We start from the raw sequence: 18644 nt of genomic DNA on the forward strand, positions 1-18644 counted from the left end.
TAGATGGTGTTGTGATTGCGAAGTCGGATTGCGAAAGGGATCTGGGAGTTATGATTAGTAAGAATTTAAAACAAAAGGATCAATGCATAAATGTTCGTAATAAGGCAAATCGGACACTTGGATTTATTAATCGCAGCGTTAGTAACAAGACACCTGGTGTGGTTCTCAAGCTATATCTTGCTCTAGTTAGGCCCCATTTAGATTATGCAGTTCAGTTTTGGTCGCCATATTATAGAATGGATATAAATTCACTTGAACGTGTCCAGCGTAGGATGACTAAGTTAATTCCCCAAATTAGAAATCTTTCATATGAAGAAAGATTAACAAAGCTTAAGTTGCATTCACTGGAAAGGCGAAGAGTTAGGGGTGACATGATAGAGGTTTACAAGTGGATGAATGGACATAACCGGGGGGATATTAATAGGGTATTAAAAGTATCAACACAGGACAGAACACGAAACAATGGGTATAAATTGGATAAGTTTAGATTTAGGAAAGACTTGGGTAAATACTGGTTCAGTAACAGGGTTGTTGATTTGTGGAACCAATTGCCGCGTAACATTGTGGAGGTGGGGTCCCTCGATTGTTTCAAGCACGGGTTGGACAAGTATATGAGTGGGATTGGGTGGTTATAGAATAGGAGCTGCCTCGTATGGGCCAATAGGCCTTCTGCAGTTACCTTTGTTCTTATGTTCTTAAGATTGTAACGTAGATGTAGTAATTATTCCCCTGCAAGAGAAAAATATATGTGTACGAGATTGGAGAGCTGAGGGCAACATGATTGTATTATTAGAAAATTACCTACAGCAAACTCTCTCTAACTGTAATGTGATCAGACAGTAGCTAGGGATAGAAAGGCAGGATGTGGAGTCTTGATTAGGGAGTACACTGACATCGGCACTGTAGATACTGATATTGGACGCCGCTTAACTGACAATATCTCCCCATTGCTCACAGGAGACATCTCCCGTCACGCAGGGTGCAGTCGCGCCTCTACAGATCTCCAGTATCAGCTCTTGATACTGGAAATGGCTCAAAAGAGCCACCACTTACGAGCTATTCATGCCCGTGCCACCTTTTGGGTGGCTTAATCTTCATCTTCGTCTTCTTCCTCAATGCAGGCAGAACTTCAACGTGTATTAGCAGGATTACAGGAAGTCATATGTGGTAAAAATGCCTATTTCTTTATAGGCATTAGAGGAGCGTTGGAGTCTTTAAATAGCAGGCGATCAGTATACCAGAATATTGTGATCGAGTGTAGAGAGAATGTTAAGACATTAGAAAAAAATGGATATAAAGTAAGATTCATGTGAATCCCTTCACATGTGGGAATACTGTTGAATGAAGCAGCTGATGAGGTAGCGAAGAAAGCCACGAAAAAAACTCTTGTCGATGTTGTATGTCAGACAACTTTTAAAACAAATAATGACAAGTATCAAGATGATCCAAAAGGTTGAAGAGAAAGTTAAGAGAATGCCAATGGTGGGGAACAGTAACACACTTAAGAATTAGGAAATAATAAATACAAATTCGTCCTTCACTTATGGTAGAGAAAAGTTTAAATAGGAGCTGCCTCGCAAGGGCCAATAGGCCTTTTGCAGTTACCTTCATACTTATGTTCTTAACACCCTATTAATATTCCCTCTATTGTGTCCGTTCAACTACTTGTATAGCTCTTTAATCTCACCCCGAATTCTTCGCCTTTCTAGAGAATGCGAATTAGTCTTAGTAAATTTTTCTTCATATGACATGTTTCTGATTTGCTGGATTAACTTTGTTATCCTACGTTGGACGTGTTCTCCTGAATTTATATCAGTAAACGTAAATTTCAACTTGTTGTAAATATTATTATAGGTTGTTGGCTATATATTTAGTCTACTCATGCACATGTATAAACATACATGTCTTGTATAGTCTACTCATGCACATGTATAAACATACATGTCTTGTATACTCTACTCATGCACATGTATAAACATACATGTCTTGTATAGTCTACTCATGCACATGTATAAACATACATGTCTTGTATTGTCAGTTTAACTTTATTCTTATGAATATATACACACATAAATCACAATAGCGTGATGCATCAATTAAACAAATCCACAAGGTCATTGATGAGGGGTTCGAACTTACGCCCGGGATGATCCTAGACGCTGCCTTTGTCGACTTTACTCTTATGTTTTTAAACGTTTGAATATTTATTAGCATAGAAAAAATACAAAGAAACAAGTTCCATCATCGAGCAACCTTCGTCACCTGAGGTAGCAGCTATATAACCCTGGGCCGCCGCGGGTTGGCTCATTACTCATTAAGCTCGCAGACTACGAGGTTGGTCACAATCAGTACAACCATAGCAGTCACTCTCACTACCACCTGTGTTCCCTTACCAACACCACTCCTCACCACCAATCACCAGATATATTCAACTACAACCACCACCGCATCAACTAGTTTCACCAGCCGTGTTCCAGATACTTTCTGAAACACTGGCACGTGTCGGAAAGACGTTTTATAAAGTGGTCACGTAACTACATATTCTTGTGTGTTTTCCATCATGAGTCAACAGTCTAAGAAGGATTTAGATGTTACGAATTGCAGCCGTGGGCTGTGGCTGGTCAAGGTACCTAAATATTTGGGGGACAAATGGGCAAACTGTGCTGGCCATGACGTTGGGAAGCTTAAGATTACCAGGGTTCCTGGTGAACGTCCAACAATAACCTTTAAGTCAAGCGAACACACCATGAAGGACGGCAAAATTCCTCGGGAGCACAAGGTAATCTCTCATAGTCTTAAGAAAATGACACTCGGAGTTCTTTCTCAACCAGATCCTGGCAGTAGCTCGGCTGCTGCAGCTCCCGAGACACAGCAATTGTACTTGGAGGGACAAGTCATCCACAAACTAGAATGTCAGCCTGTAGTGGACGACTACTATATCAATCAGAAAAAGGAAGCTGTGAAGAAAGCTGCCAAGCCTCTTCACACGGTAAAGCTTATTGACAGACCCTTCAATGTCTATAAGCCTATATCACATCATAAACAAAATGTTCATTTAGAACAGAAGAAGAAGGCAGCAGGCAAGATGATTCGTGATGATAAGGATAAGGTCATGGAGTTGTTGTTTGCTGCATTTGAAAAGCATCAGTATTACAATATTAAGGATCTCCACAAGATTACCCGACAACCAATCACATATCTAAAGGAGATCCTGAAGGAACTATGTGACTATAATGTTAAACATCCACACAAAAATATGTGGGAACTCAAGCCTGAGTACCGTCATTATAAGACTGACGAAAAGGCTGTGGAAAATTCAGTGAGTGATTAGGGTCATACTACACTTTGTTTCACAGTACAAGGGTAAAGAAAACGTTGTGAAAGATGCAGGTAGTCATTAGGCTCATACTTCATGTCTAAGGTTGTGATCTACCTAGCAGTGCTTGTGCAGCTGGCCACTGCCCTTTACTACAAGGGTCTGTCCCGTCTCCCAGACTGTGCAGTTCTAGGACGAGAGGCAGAATGTCACAGATCGAGGTGTTGCAAGCGTCGTTGCCCATCAACCAGGTCATCCTCAACACCGTGTTCCAGACCAATGTTGTTCCCGTGACCAGCGTCACAGTCCAGAAGGTGACGGTACCAGCCCTGCAGCTGGTAATGATTGACGTGCAGCTGTTGGAGGTAACTAAGCCCCTGACGGTGATGAACGTCGACACTGTCACCACCATACTTGTGGAAACGCAGCTGAACAACCTCACCAGCACCGCCTTTAACTTACTTTTGGGACATCCTGAATATATCACATGTTCTATGTATCAATATCACGTGTTCAATGTACCAATATCACATGTTTGATGTATCAATATCACATAAATAAATACTTGTGGAACCTCTTCTTGCTTAGCTCATTTTAGTTCAAAAGTTTTGAATTAGAACATAAGAAAGAAGGAAAATCGCTGCTCACGGTGATCTGTTGACGAAATAAGGCAAATAGGACATTGAGATTTATTTATTGAAGCTTTAGTATAAAGCGAGTAGATTATCCCAATATTATACTCGCGCCAAAAGTAATAAAACACTTGGTGTTATTCTTCAGCTATACCTGGCTCTGGGTAGGCTCCATTTAGATCATGCAGTTCAGTTTTGATCGATGTACCATATGTCGGAAGTTTCTGACACCCAAATTATTACCCCTGCCCCCACAAGATAAATTTGTAGCGAGTAATCCTTATACTCGCTCCATTATCTCATTATCTTAATAGCATAACTAATTAGCACTAATTACAGAAGCTACAATCCTTTCCCCAATTACAGGTAATACTCTTCTCACTTTGTTGGAGGGAGATGAGGTGTAATCACCATATATGCAAGCAATTTGATGAATATCGAACAGTACAATCTCCAGTCAAGAATGTAGTACTCGGCTTGGGCAGTTCTAATCGACCCAAGACGCTACAGCTTCGACACAGACCAGACAGCAGACTACGACCGCACCCAGCGGTCGTAGTCGTAGTAAAATAATATGGTGTGAATAGCTGATAGTTTACAGTAAAATATGGAAAAAAAATGCACAATTTACCAGTTTTTGCTTATTATACTAATATACACTTCTCATTAAATAATCACTGCTGTTATCTTTTAATGTAGATCAATGAACAAAATAACTTCATGAATCAATGCTTAAATGAAAAGGCAACTTGGTCATTGAACATTAATAGGTAATTTAATTTACTGGTGTTAAGTTGAAGGTTCTTCAGCAACTTGGTTATTAGAACATTAAGATCAAAGTTAAGTCCACTATAAGCCTTTACCCAGGGCAATGACTAGTTAAGATTGGTCTATACAAAATAGAAGAGTTTACCAACATCACAATAACATAGAGATGTTATGTTATACAGAACAAGAATGAGAAGTCATTGATTAATAATACCTTATTGCCAATACCTTTTGCAAAGTAATTTTGGAATTCAATTATTATTCTCGCATTACATTTCATACTATTCATATTCATACTATACTATTATATTATACATACTATACTATTCATAAGAACATAAGAATAAAGGTAACTGCAGGTGGCCTACTGGCCCATACGAGGCAGCTCCTATTTTACTGTACCCCATAAATTTTAAATTTAAATAAATTCTTAAATTCTGACCAAGATCAATTTTTGCCATGCTTAAGCCATATTTAATTATGTACATAATCAACTTTTCTTTACAAATTTTTTGATAATTTTAATTGTATTTGTTCATAAAATTTTAAGTATTTGCAATCTTCTGCACAATTTGCTTTAAATTGCATCAGTGCTAATTCATTACTTATGAATCAACACTTAATTGTCAGGGGACAGGCAGCCTTTATTAACACACACTTCATGTTAGACTTATATCAAGGTTACCCTCAGGGGCAAATTACTGACCTTCCCAAGGATGCAATGCCACAACAAGCTGACCAACTTCCTGGTACATGTTTATTACTAGGTGGACAGAGGCATTGAGCGATAGTTACATGCATCCAACCATTTCTGTCCCACCAGGGACTTGAACCCGGAATTCTTGATTGCGAGTCGAGAACGAACCCAACTGTAATTCCAGGACCCTAACACGATTCCAGTACCATTAAAAGTTAAACATTGTGCTCATTCACAAAGCCATTATAACTATGCTATTATCACAGCAACAACAGCTATATTTTTGCAAGGAAAACACTGGTTACATGTATAGCAGATTTATTTAATACAATGTGTTAACGTTTTACTGTATTTCATAAATGAATGCTCAATACCAAATACTTGTCAATCCACCTGTACAATATATACCTTAAATAACATAAAAGCAAGGTATAATGAAGACAAGTGTCATTATCTCGGTCTCACAAAATGCTATTTGTACAACTCTCTTGTGATTGTGTATTTGTAAACTTCACAATGTTAGCATTATAACCTTACTGTTGGTTCTCAAAAGCTCTCTATCGTCCAATCCTGTCAAAGGAATGTTTATCCTATGAATAGGTTACCTTGGCTATTAGATATATATTTGCTAATATATTATCTCGTTTTTCTCATTATACAGCGGGCATATGAAGCCTCCATAAACACCAAAGCTTTTACATAAATCTGTAAATTTTGCTACAGCATATGGACACCTGAATCAAATAAATATCACACACACACACCCACACATTAATATTCTCTTTCTCTTCCACACTGCTTCACACATGCACAAGTGTGAATATGCATGCATGAGATGCTCAGGTATGGACATGCACAAGTGTGAGTATGCATGCATGAGATGCTCAGGTATGGACATGCACAAGTGTGAATATGCATGCACGAGATGGTCAGGTATGGACAAAATACACCAAAACAAGTTGTTAAACATAAGAGAGAACAGACTGAGGATGATGCAAATGGAACCTAAATGTCTAAATGAACCAGTGAAATAAAAATTTAATTTTGTCAGTTAATTAGCAGATTCCCTATTAAATGTCTGAAGAATAACAACTATAAGAGTTAAATCAAGATTGAGAGGCAGGATCCAAGACTTCAAGCTCAACATTTCCAAACAAAGACAAATATACACTCACACACATTCTTCCTATACAGCTGTAAATGTACAAATGACAGACCAAGCACAATTAGGGCAGTGCGTTTAAAAATTAATTCACACTTACGCTCAAAATATACACATACATTAAAAAAATAAAAATAGTCTTCAACATTAAAAAAAAAAAAAAAAAGTAATTCTTCAGATTATACACTACCTATTTGTGATGAAAAAAAGAAAGGAGTAAGCAGCACCAACCTTGAACCACACCTTCAAGCATATAATAATGTTCAAGAAGGTCCAGAGCTTTGCAACAAGACTAGTCCCTGAGATAAAGGACCCGAGGAATGAAGACTAGCTGTGAAAACTAGATCTCTCAATGTCAGGAAGATGAAAATGCAGTGTGAAGAGAGAGTGGGGAGAAAATAGAATCTAAACACCCCAAATTAATTAGCGGGGCACAGGACAAACTTAAGCAAAACAGCACTAAGACAAGGAACTTCTTCAGCACAAAAGTAATAAGTGTAACACACTGGGAAAATAAGAAATGCACTAAGCACTAAGACAAGGAACTTCTTCAGCACAAAAGTAATAAGTGTAACACACTGGGAAAATAAGAAATGCAGGTTAACTCCATATGTGAATTCAAATACAAAAGAAATGAGAATCACAAGTCAATTAAAAATTGATAGACAATATTCATGAATGTAGTTCAATTCCTACAAGGAAATGAAATACACAGCAATAATTTTAATGATGATTACATACTAATCAATACTGTACATTTAAACTCGCTAAATGACACTTCCACCTGATGTACATCTTCTTGATATGCGGGCACCCATTGGTTTAGATATTTTTACAACCGTCTCGATGGTTCAGATGCCAGCATTTTGGCAATCTTACTCCATCAAGCAAACAAAGACACAGAGCACAGTTCAAAAACCTTGTCTTTTTTTTTTAAACTGCACCCAGGTATACTTAATGTCATTAATAAGCATTTTCCAGCTCTTACTTCTGTGTCATATTTCAGTTTACCTAAACCAACATGAGTTCCAAAGGGGCATTAACCCTTTAACTGCGCAACGCGCCTGCAGGCCCAGGCTTCAGGTGCGCAACGAGCCTCCGGGTGTTTTTATTTTTCACGTTCCATTCAAAACTCCCGCAGCTACATGGGATTCACATCAGCTTCCTCAGGGCTCTTGTAAACAGACGCCATCTTTAACAAAAATCATGGTCCACATTGCCGGGTGTGAGAGCCTCAGTAGTGAGTGAGCAACCAAGGCTGGCGCTCGCAGCATGAGCGCACAGCTCTGCTGTTCAGCGTGTGACCACAGCATCGCCTAATAATGTCAAAATTTACATATAACCTGTATTATTTAGCCATGATAGTATTATAGAAGAGCCCGAGTGTGATAATGACTGGGTACAATGTTCAAATATCAGTGATTCAATGCTGTTCACGATGTTCACAGCGCTAGCCACAGCACCACAGCATTATTTCGTCCATCTAGGAATCTTCAAACGACTTCTTAGGTTCCTTTTCAAAATAAACTTGTGGTCAATTATTCATTTACAGAAATTAGTGACCAGGATTGTGGTTATAATTAACATTGTGTGTAGTATTGTGGAAGGAGGAATTTTGGTGAGGGATGGAGGGAGAGAATTGAGATAGCCTCACTGTGTGGCAGCCACTCTTGTTTTGCTCACCATACTAGCTTCGTGGTTTGCTATGGGGAACACACATGTACATGGTTATATACAGTGTGTGTGTGTGTATATAGTGTAATAACAGCAACAGGGGTATGTTGAGTGGAGCTATGCTGGTGAGGGAGGTGACGTCGTAATCGTAGAGTCGTCTACTGTCTGCTGTGTGATGTGTGATTTCTCATGCAGTGTATGGTGGCCACTGTACTGTTTGGACACAATACCGGCTTACTTGCATAGTTCTGGTAAATAAAACATGTAGATAAGTATATATAACATGTGTAAATAGTGTAATAAAAACAATAACAGTATGGTGGGAGGAGCAATGTTTGCAATTAAGATCTTGGAGTGAGGGAGGGCCTGTCTGGGTGTGGCTGTTCACACTCGCGATGATCTGAATGTGTTGATGGTAAATGTATATAGTGTGTGACAGTGTATAGTATGTACATATGTTGTAAATATACATATATGAACATGAAACATTGGTGTGAATAACTGTATGATGGTAGAAGCAATGTTGGCGAATACAATGTTGGAGGAGTGAGTGAGGGCTGGCTGGGTATGGCTGCTCACACTCGCGGTGTTCTGAATGTGTCGATGGTAAATGTATATAGTGTGTGACAGTGTATAGTCTGTAAATAGATTGTATACATACATAAATTAGCATGATACATGGTAAATATGTGCAACATGTGTACACAAGTGTCATGCACGTAACACAGTGTCCTTGGACAGTACGGATGGATGTTTTACTGCCATAATATAGTGTACATGTTTATTATACATAGGATTAGCACATGAAAACAAATAAAATGTATTTGGAACTGTGAGCAAAAAATGAACAAAAATACTGTATACAGTATTCGCAGCAACTCGAGCACCCAACCGGCCCCGGGAGCTTACTGCACGGGCACACAGGGAATGATGACATTACGCGCCACCTTACAGACCCCATTGCAACCAAAGTAAGTACAACTTCGAAATTCCGTTGCTATACCCATATACAGGGAGGGTTTTTTGACACTTTCAGAACAAAAAAAAAAAAAAATTCCCGAGAATTTATTTCTTGTGCACTGGGGGGGGGGGGATGTCATATTTATAGGCCGTGCAGTTAAAGGGTTAAGTGATAAGGATTACAGCAGTGAAATGACCAAGAGGCTTTAAACAGTTATTTTTCAGCAGATAATCTACCCATTTGAGACCATTTACCATATGTTCTCAACTTGCTGGATAAGGAACTAACACGTGCTGGGTGTATGGATTTTATCACTGCTTCTAGATTAACTCAATGGCAAACATTTTGTAACTTTCCAGTTTTTTGTTTATTGTATTACTATCTATGTAGGCCACTGGTGCACCTAGTGCCTCCATGTTTATTGAAGTACAAATTAGCAATTTATCTTGATCTTTTCTAGGTATACTGTATTTTAAAACTCAACAGTTTTGGCACATGTACAGTGTATTCGGAAAACAATCTAGCAACATCTCCAATTACATAATGAGCATCTTAAAGAAATGTTTCTATATGTAAAAAATTTTGAAAACACTGCCATTAGGTGAGAATTACTTGGAGGTAATAACATATGAATAGGCACACATGCACACACGGACACAAATAGATACTTACATAATACTCATCCTCAAATGTGCAAAGTTTATATCACCCTCCCTTCCCCTTCCTGCCACACACACACACAATCATCTGGGAGGGGAAATCCTGCAAGAGTCAAATAGAAGGATCTGGGGGTTGATATCACACCGAACCTGTCCCCAGAGGCCCACATCAAAAGAATATCATCAGCGGCATATGCTAGACTGGCCAACATAAGAACTGCCTTCAGAAACTTGTGTAAGGAATCTTTCAGAACCCTATATACCACTTATGTAAGACCAATCCTGGAGTATGCAGCTCCTGCCTGGAGTCCATACACAAGACAAAGTTAGAGAAGATTCAGCGGTATGCCACCAGGCTCGTCCCGGAACTGAGAGGATTGAGCTACGAGGAAAGGCTAAAGGAGCTGAACCTCACATCCCTGGAAAACAGAAGAATAAGGGGAGACATGATAACCACCTACAAAATTCTCAGGGAAATTAACAGGGTGGACAAAGACAAACTCCTCAGCACGGGTGGGACACAAACAAAGGGACACAGGTGGAAACTTAGTACCCAGATGAGCCACAGAGACGTCAGAAAGAATTTTTTCAGTGTCAGAGTAGTTAATAAATGGAATGCACTAGGAAGTGATGTGGTGGAGGCTACTCCATACACAGTTTCAAATGTAGATATGATGTATGTAGATATGAGCCCAGTAGCCTCAGGAATCTGTACACCAGTTGATTGACAGTTGAGAGGCGGGACCAAAGAGCCAAAGCTCAACCCCCGCAAGCACAATTAGGTGAGTACACACACACACACACACACACACACACTTTTTCTTTGCTTGTCCTCTTCAATTTCCTCTCAGATCCTACATTGCTGTAAAATATGTCAGCTTTTTAATTTACATTATAACAGTAATAGACTTGGCACTGCGATGTAGTCAATCATGTAATATTTCTTTAAGGCTTCCCATTTTATATAAAATATGGTTCTGTCAAATATTATTACAAGTGGCTATTTTAAACACAAACTCAATAACAGTTCTCTATATTGTGCAATCTTTCAAATTCATTACATTTTGAAGCAATAAAACATTAATTTTAGTGATTATTTAAGCTCCTTACAATTTATAATGTATTTTTGGGCAAATTTTAACTTTAACATCCACCATCCACATTTGGACACTTCCTGAAATCCTGTTCTTAGAAGATGAGGAATAAAATGCTAGCTAGAGAGTAAAAGTGTGTGTGTAGTCATATTCAATCGTTGGAATGATGGCTTGGACAAATTTGAGAAAGACAATAAGATACAGATGAACACCCAGCTCCCCGCCTCCCTCCAACACCGTTTCACAGATCTTCTTCATCGTTTCTGCATGCCTGTTGATGAAATATATAATGCACTTATACAGTATACATGTAAATCGTACGTAAATTAATACAAATGAAAGTTACTATTTATGTACAACATAACTTGGCTTTATCTTGAAATAATTGTATGTGTATTCCTTTGGAGATCCTGTCATTGCAGATATCAGGAAATTTACACTTTCAGATAATATTTGTTACTATTTTAGATATGATAAGAGAATGGTCCAATCAGATGAAGGAGATTCAAGCTAAATGAATTGCAGGAAGATCAGGTACACATTCTTCTAACGTACAAGGTAACAACAGATAAATTCAATTCAATCAATGTAGTGTCAAAGTTCTGTATACTGTCAATGCCCTATAATCCATATTATATGCATGTCCAAAAATGAAGAAATTCTAATTTACTTGGGTTCTTGCTCAGCAGAGCTAACCCAATTTTTGTTTTCAAATTAAGAAGTCAAAAACTCTCATTTGTATTTTTCCATTTGGCAGAAATTCCAATAATTCAAATATTATTTGAATTACTGAATTATTTGAATTAGCTCAAAAGGTCAAAACCTTTAACAAACGCATTCAGAGCATGCAGGCAGACAACCGGGCCGGCGCGCAGCCACACAACCGGGCCGGCGCGCAGCCACACAACCGGGCCGGCGCGCAGCCACACAACCGGGCCGGCGCGCATCCACACAACCGGGCCGGCGCGCATCCACACAACCGGGCCGGCGCGCATCCACACAACCGGGCCGGCGCGCAGCCACACAACCGGGCCGGCGCGCAGCCACACAACCGGGCCGGCGCGCAGCCACACAACCGGGCCGGCGCGCAGCCACACAACCGGGCCGGCGCGCAGCCACACAACCGGGCCGGCGCGCAGCCACACAACCGGGCCGGCGCGCAGCCACACAACCGGGCCGGCGCGCAGCCACACAACCGGGCCGGCGCGCAGCCACACAACCGGGCCGGCGCGCAGGCACACAACCGGGCCGGCGCGCAGGCACACAACCGGGCCGGCGCGCAGGCACACAACCGGGCCGGCGCGCAGGCACACAACCGGGCCGGCGCGCAGGCACACAACCGGGCCGGCGCGCAGGCACACAACCAGGCCGGCGCGCAGGCACACAACCGGGCCGGCGCGCAGGCACACAACCGGGCCGGCGCGCAGCCACACAACCGGGCCGGCGCGCAGGCACACAACCGGGCCGGCGCGCAGCCACACAACCGGGCCGGCGCGCAGGCACACAACCGGGCCGGCGCGCAGGCACACAACCGGGCCGGCGCGCAGGCACACAACCGGGCCGGCGCGCAGGCACACAACCGGGCCGGCGCGCAGCCACACAACCGGGCCGGCGCGCAGCCACACAACCGGGCCGGCGCGCAGCCACACAACCGGGCCGGCGCGCAGCCACACAACCGGGCCGGCGCACAGCCACACAACCGGGCCGGCGCGCAGGCACACAACCGGGCCGGCGCGCAGGCACACAACCGGGCCGGCGCGCAGGCACACAACCGGGCCGGCAATAGAATGGAGTTAAATAAAATTACTGTAATTATCCTATTTATTACAGGCAGTCCTTAACTTACGAGCTGGATGTATTATGAAAAGATATTCGTAAATTGGCTGTTCGTATGTGTGAACAACATTTCTCATAAGCAAAAGTACATTAATTGGGGAATGCAATCTCAGACCACAAAAAATAAATAAAAACCAAACTTTTAGAACAAATAATATAGGAAACACTACTTTTTATTTACTTTGAAAGTGGAATTGTTCTACTTAACTGATTTAATGCTTTTTGAAGAGCAACAAGGTATAATTACTAGAGGAGGAGGCAGTAATACGTTATGATGAAAAGGCACCTGTAAACCACCTACTCTCCATCTTAACTACTGTATTAGTGAGGCACTTTTCCTTGGTAAACAAATGAAATATGCATTTTAAGCACTGTCACATGTGGAATTTAGAATAAGTTTGTTTAATAGGACATGGGGCTAAACTGTGGATTTAGAAGCAGTAGTAGTCATATGTTCTCATGTTAGGGAAAGCCTGTAATGAACTCTAAGAACTAACCTGCTGTCATCAATAAAGATTGAAAGAAAATGTGTTTTTTAATAATGTGTCTACGAAACAAGTGGGAAAATAACCTGCACGGGTGAACAGATGCCATTGGTGGGCCAGCAACATGTGGATGGGTTTCCATGGTGACAGTCTTGTTAGCATGGTCTTGACTAAAGTCCTCATACATTTCTTCCACTGTCAAAGGCTGCCGACACTGTAAATGGAATAAATTAAATGTGTAAAATGGCCTTTACATATAGTTTCTATCAAACACATTTCTGTTAGAATTTATAAAATAAAAACCAGCGTTGAAAGTAATGAAACTCCATTTTACTGGGTGAAGACCCGGAGGCTTCCTGAAGCTATCCGGACTGATATGTCCTATATTAGTTTGGGGTCATCAGTCACTGGAGTTCTTATGCCTGCTGGGAATCTCAAGCCAGAACTTGGTCCACTCAAGCACAGGGAGCAATCAATTTTGGCACAGTCCAGCCAAAAGGTTAGGGCCTCGCAGTCTGGAAATGGTGCCACATAAAGAGGAAGATGCCGAGACCACACCGATGCAAAAAGAGGTTGACATCTGGGCACCCGAACAATCAGCAGTCACAGAAGGAAGCGCCATTAATGGTCCATTCTGCAGAGACAGGAACAAACCAAGACAGCTGTCAGCCTGAATGTGAACATTTAGAGAGCCAAAACCCAAAAAATTCAGAACACACTGACTGCAGACCCCTCTCCTTCCTCCCCCATGCTGGTCAAGACAAGGAACCACAGGGTTACAGTTCAAATGGAGCCAGATCACAGAGCTTGGAGGAATCTGAACACACCACAGCATCTGTCACACAACTGCAAACACCCGAACCATCCTATGAGCTCGAAAAAGGGCTGAGGACCAATGACCTTGGCCAAATTGGAGAGTGCAGTCACAAAACCCAAGCCGACAGCTGAGTAGTTTGAGAAAACGTCGAACAAAGACAGAGGAAGGCACCAGGAAATAGAACCCTGAAAACCAGAAGAGGAAGCCAGCAATGCAGCAGCCAGCAGAGGCCCCTCCGGAGTCCACACCCAATGATTGCAAGAGTGATAAAAGGGGTTTCCCCAAAGAAACCCAAACAACCCCCCAAGCCAGATTCAGCCCAAAGAAAAATCAAGAAGGGCAAAGGTCAGGATCCCACACAACTGCTCAAGTAACAACCAAGTCACCAGGTGATCACTTAACACCAAGAGATGGCAACATTGCAGCCAATGCAAGGATACAGGCAGCAGGGAAGTGATGCTGACCGAGTCCCAACCTAGTCCGAACCTGGGATGGAAATGACAAGAACTTCTGCCAGTTCACCAGGAACCTGAACCCTATGAGCTGAGAAAGAACCAGATCCCTGGCAAGTAGACACGCGAACTGACTGGGAACCCAGAGTCAGTCAGTCGTTGAGGTAGGCCAACACCCGAACACCTAACCATTGGGTGTGGACTCGCCTGGCGTTCCGCGAGCGCTATGTCATGGGTTCGTATCCTGGCCGGGGAGGATTTACTGGGCGCAATTCCTTAACTGTAGCCTCTGTTTAACTAAACAGTAAAATGTGTACTTGGATGAAAAAACGATTCTTCGTGGCAGGGGATCGTATTCCAGGGACCATAGGATTAAGGACTTGCCCGAAACACTACGCGTACTAGTGGCTGTACAAGAATGTAACAACTCTTGTATATATCTCAAAAAAAAAAAAAAAAAAAAAAAAAAAAAAAAAAAAAAAAAAAAAAAAAAAAAAAAAAAACTAACCTCTGCAAATTAAATTTTATAACTACACATACATGAACATCAAATCTTAGGATTACACACGTCTACATATTATTAAAATATACTAGTGATTCACTGGTTTATCATCAAACATTTATCATTTTCTCAATACTGTACTTTTAACAAGATTTTGGATATCCTACAAGATAAAAAATAGTGAGCAATTGCAGAACTATTTGTCTCTTAACCCCCTGCACTGTGCACCTGTTTTTGACAAAAACTTCATAGTGCAATTGTTAAGGACATTTTTGTTGTTTTTATAAAGGTTCAGGTAAAGTTAACACTATCGCACGCGCACCGCAGACTTTGACGTCATGGGGCTAATGGTGCGGGCGAGCGTGCGGCGACGCCTATATGTGTATACTTGTTTAAGTTTTCTCACCTTAATTCTTGTGCTACGTCGTTCGTTTTGGTATCATTGTATTTGCAATTAAATTCCCTACAGATATATATGCATATAATGTCCAAAAGCCTGGCAAGACTCCCCAGAGCAAAGCCTAAAGTCGGAAAAGTTACCCATGAGTGCACAAAATCAGTAAAATGTGCATACTCGTTCAGTTTTCTCACCTTAATTCTTGTGCTACGTCGTTCGTTTTGGTATCATTGTATTCGCAATTAAATTCCCTGCAGATGTATATGCATATAATGTCCAAAAGCCTGGCAAGACTCCCCGCAGCAAAGCCTAAAGTTACCCGTGAACAAGCACCAATTTGCACACCACAACCTAATGTAATTACCTAAGTGTAATTACCTAAGTGTAGTTACAGGATGAGAGCTACGCTCGTGGTGTCCCGTCTTCCCAGCACTCTTTGTCATATGACGCTTTGAAACTACTGACAGTCTTGGCCTCCACCACCTTCTCACTTAACTTGTTCCAACCGTCTACCACTCTATTTGCGAAAGTGAATTTTCTTATATATCTTCGGCATCTGTGTTTAGCTATTTTATATCTATGACCTCTTGTTCTTAAAGTTCCAGATCTCAGGAAATCTCCCCTATCGATTTTATCAATTCCTGTTATTATTTTGTATGTATTGATCATATCACCTCTTTTTCTTCTGTCTTCCAGTTTTGGCATATTTAATGCCTCTAACCTCTCCTCTGGGAGCCAGTTCTGGGAGCCACTTAGTAGCATGTCTTTGCACCTTTTCCAGTTTGTTGATGTGCTTCTTAAGATATGGGCACCACACAACCGCTGCATATTCTAGCTTTGGCCTAACAAAAGTCGTGAACAATTTCTTTAGTATATCGCCATCCATGTATTTAAAAGCAATTCTGAAGTTAGAAAGCGTGGCATAGGCTCCTCACACAATATTCTTTATGTGGTCCTCAGGTGATAGTTTTCTATCTAGAACCACCCCTAGATCTCTTTCTTTATCAGAATTCTTTAAAGATTTCTCACATAATATATAGGTTGTGTGAGTGAAAGGGATTTAAAGCATTCAGCGCGGAGGTAAGAGATATGGGCCGACCAAGACAAACAAGTGTCAAAGATTAACCCCAAAAGCTTAGCGGAATCCCTGTTCATAAGGGGATGACCATAAAGCGACAAAAAGGGACGAAGAACGACATGCTTCCGAGTAAAAGTCATAGCACAAGTCTTAGACATAAAAAACTTGAAGCCATTATCGGTGGCCCAAGACGACACGGCATCAATCGCAAGTTGAAGCCGCCATTGAAGGAGAGGCGAATCATCACCCCGACAGCAAAGGGCAAGAATGTCTACATACAGAGCGGAGAAGACGCCAGAAGGAAGGGAGGAAAGAAGACCATTGAGGGCAACAAGAAAAAGAGTAGTGCTCAGAACACTACCTTGAGGCACACCCTCATATTACCTAAAAGGGGCAGAGAGTGTGGCACCAAGCCTCACTTGAAAGGAACAACGAGAGAGGAAACTCGGAGGAAGAGATAGAGATTCCCACAAAGGCCAAAGGAATGAAGTTGGGACAGAATATGAAACCGCCAGGTGGTGCCGTAAGCATTTTTCAGGTCAAAAAGGACGGCAACAACGGAGGTCTTTGCAGCAAAAGCAGTACGAATATAGACCTCCAAGTTCACTAGGACATCCGTTATGCTGCGGCACTTGCGAAAACCAAATTGAAAAGGGGAGAGGTGGTAATAGTGTTCCAAGAACCACATGAGACGAATGTTAACCATAGGTTCAGAGCGCTTGCAGACAACTCGGGAGGGCAATAGGGGGAAAGTCCTTGGGGGATCACATGAGAGACCCTGGTTTCCGAACAGGGAGGACAACAGCATCGAGCCAGTCCTCAGGGACTGACGACGACCCCAGACCTGATTAAACAGACTCAGTAAATACTGAGATGTACATGGAGGGAGATCGCGAAGCATCTCATAATGAATGCCATCACAGCCCGCCGCCATAGAACCGCAGAGGGCCAGGGCAGACAAGCTCAGAGAGATAGAGAGAGAGAGAAGGGATTATTATAGGGAAGGCTGAGATGGGTACAGAAATCTAAAGGGCGAGATTCAAAAATAGACTTACAAAGGAAGGAAGGATTGAGGAAGATGAGAACCAGAGCTAACAGATGAAAAGTGGGAACCCAATTCGGTCGCGACCTGCAACGGGTCCGCCACAAGAGTACCACGGATGTGAAGGACCGGCGAGACATCGGGAACGAACTTACTCGCTATCTTGCAGATACGCTTCCAGATCTGCGGCAGAGGAGTTTCGGACGTAATGATGGAGACATAAGACATCCAACATGCACCAACATGACTCAACCGTCTGCCGGTGGCAGTCTCTCTTCCAGCCTGCACGCTTACAGCAGACAGCCCGAGCACAGTCCACATTCCACCAGGGAATGCACTTCCATGTTCCCCGAGAGGAAGAGCGAGGAATAGAGCGGAGGGCAGCATCGAAGACGGTGCCATGAAAAGGAGGAGGATGCGAGGGAGAGGCAGAATGGAGAGGTCGGAGATAGTAGCACGGAGGGTTAGAAGTACCAGTCAGCTTTGGCAAACCGCCACCAAGGGAAGGTGACGGGAGGGTGAAAAGAGAAAAAGGTAACAAGGATGGGAAAATTGTCACTGCCATGGAGGTTATCAAGGACCCGCCACTCAAAATCTAAGTAAAGGGATGACGAGCAAAAAGAAAGATCAAGACAGGAAAGGGAGCGAGTTCGAGAGTCCAAATGAGTGGGCTCACCAGAATTCAGAAGAGACAGGGAAGAAGAGAGGATGAATGGTTTGAGAAGGCGACCCCGGGTGTTTGTCAGAACATCACCCCAAAGGACATGTTGACAACTGAAATCACCCAGCAGGAGCACAGGCTCTGGCAAGGAGTCCAGGAGGTGTCGAAGATCGGGAAGAGAAAGCGGGACATTTGGGGTGAGAGAAATGAAACAAACCGTGTACCATTTATACACAAAGACACGGGCAACAGAACAGTGGAGAGGCGATGGAAAAAGTAAGGAGACGAAGGGAACATCAGAGCAAATCAAGAGAGCAGAGGAGTTATGGGCCCCAGCAATAGCTGGGAGGGAAAAGGAGAGGAAAGAATAGCCACGGAAGCGACCAAGATGAGCACCAAGCATCGGCTCCT

The 18644-nt window shown here is 42.3% G+C and overlaps 2 protein-coding genes across 2 annotated transcripts in view; one reads left to right on the forward strand and one right to left on the reverse strand.

The window, feature by feature from the left end:
• Positions 1-2420: 2420 nt before the first annotated feature.
• LOC123771307 (general transcription factor IIF subunit 2-like) lies at positions 2421-3467 on the forward strand. The gene has a single exon (XM_045763791.2). The coding sequence runs from the start codon at positions 2561-2563 to the stop codon at positions 3329-3331; it is 771 nt and encodes a 256-aa protein (XP_045619747.1). The 5' UTR covers positions 2421-2560; the 3' UTR covers positions 3332-3467.
• A 7419-nt stretch (positions 3468-10886) lies between these two features.
• The window catches only part of Atg3 (Autophagy-related protein 3), a 32387-nt gene continuing 24629 nt past the window's right edge, over positions 10887-18644 (reverse strand). Inside the window, exons 6-7 of the mRNA XM_045763793.2 lie at positions 13371-13498; positions 10887-11234 (exon numbers count right to left, since the gene is read on the reverse strand). Coding sequence (XP_045619749.1) covers positions 11084-11234; positions 13371-13498 — 279 coding nt within the window. The 3' untranslated portion in view covers positions 10887-11083. The remainder of the gene's footprint in view (positions 11235-13370; positions 13499-18644) is intronic.

The sequence above is a fragment of the Procambarus clarkii genome, chromosome 54, assembly GCF_040958095.1.
Source record: "Procambarus clarkii isolate CNS0578487 chromosome 54, FALCON_Pclarkii_2.0, whole genome shotgun sequence".
NCBI classification, from domain to species: domain Eukaryota; kingdom Metazoa; phylum Arthropoda; class Malacostraca; order Decapoda; family Cambaridae; genus Procambarus; species Procambarus clarkii.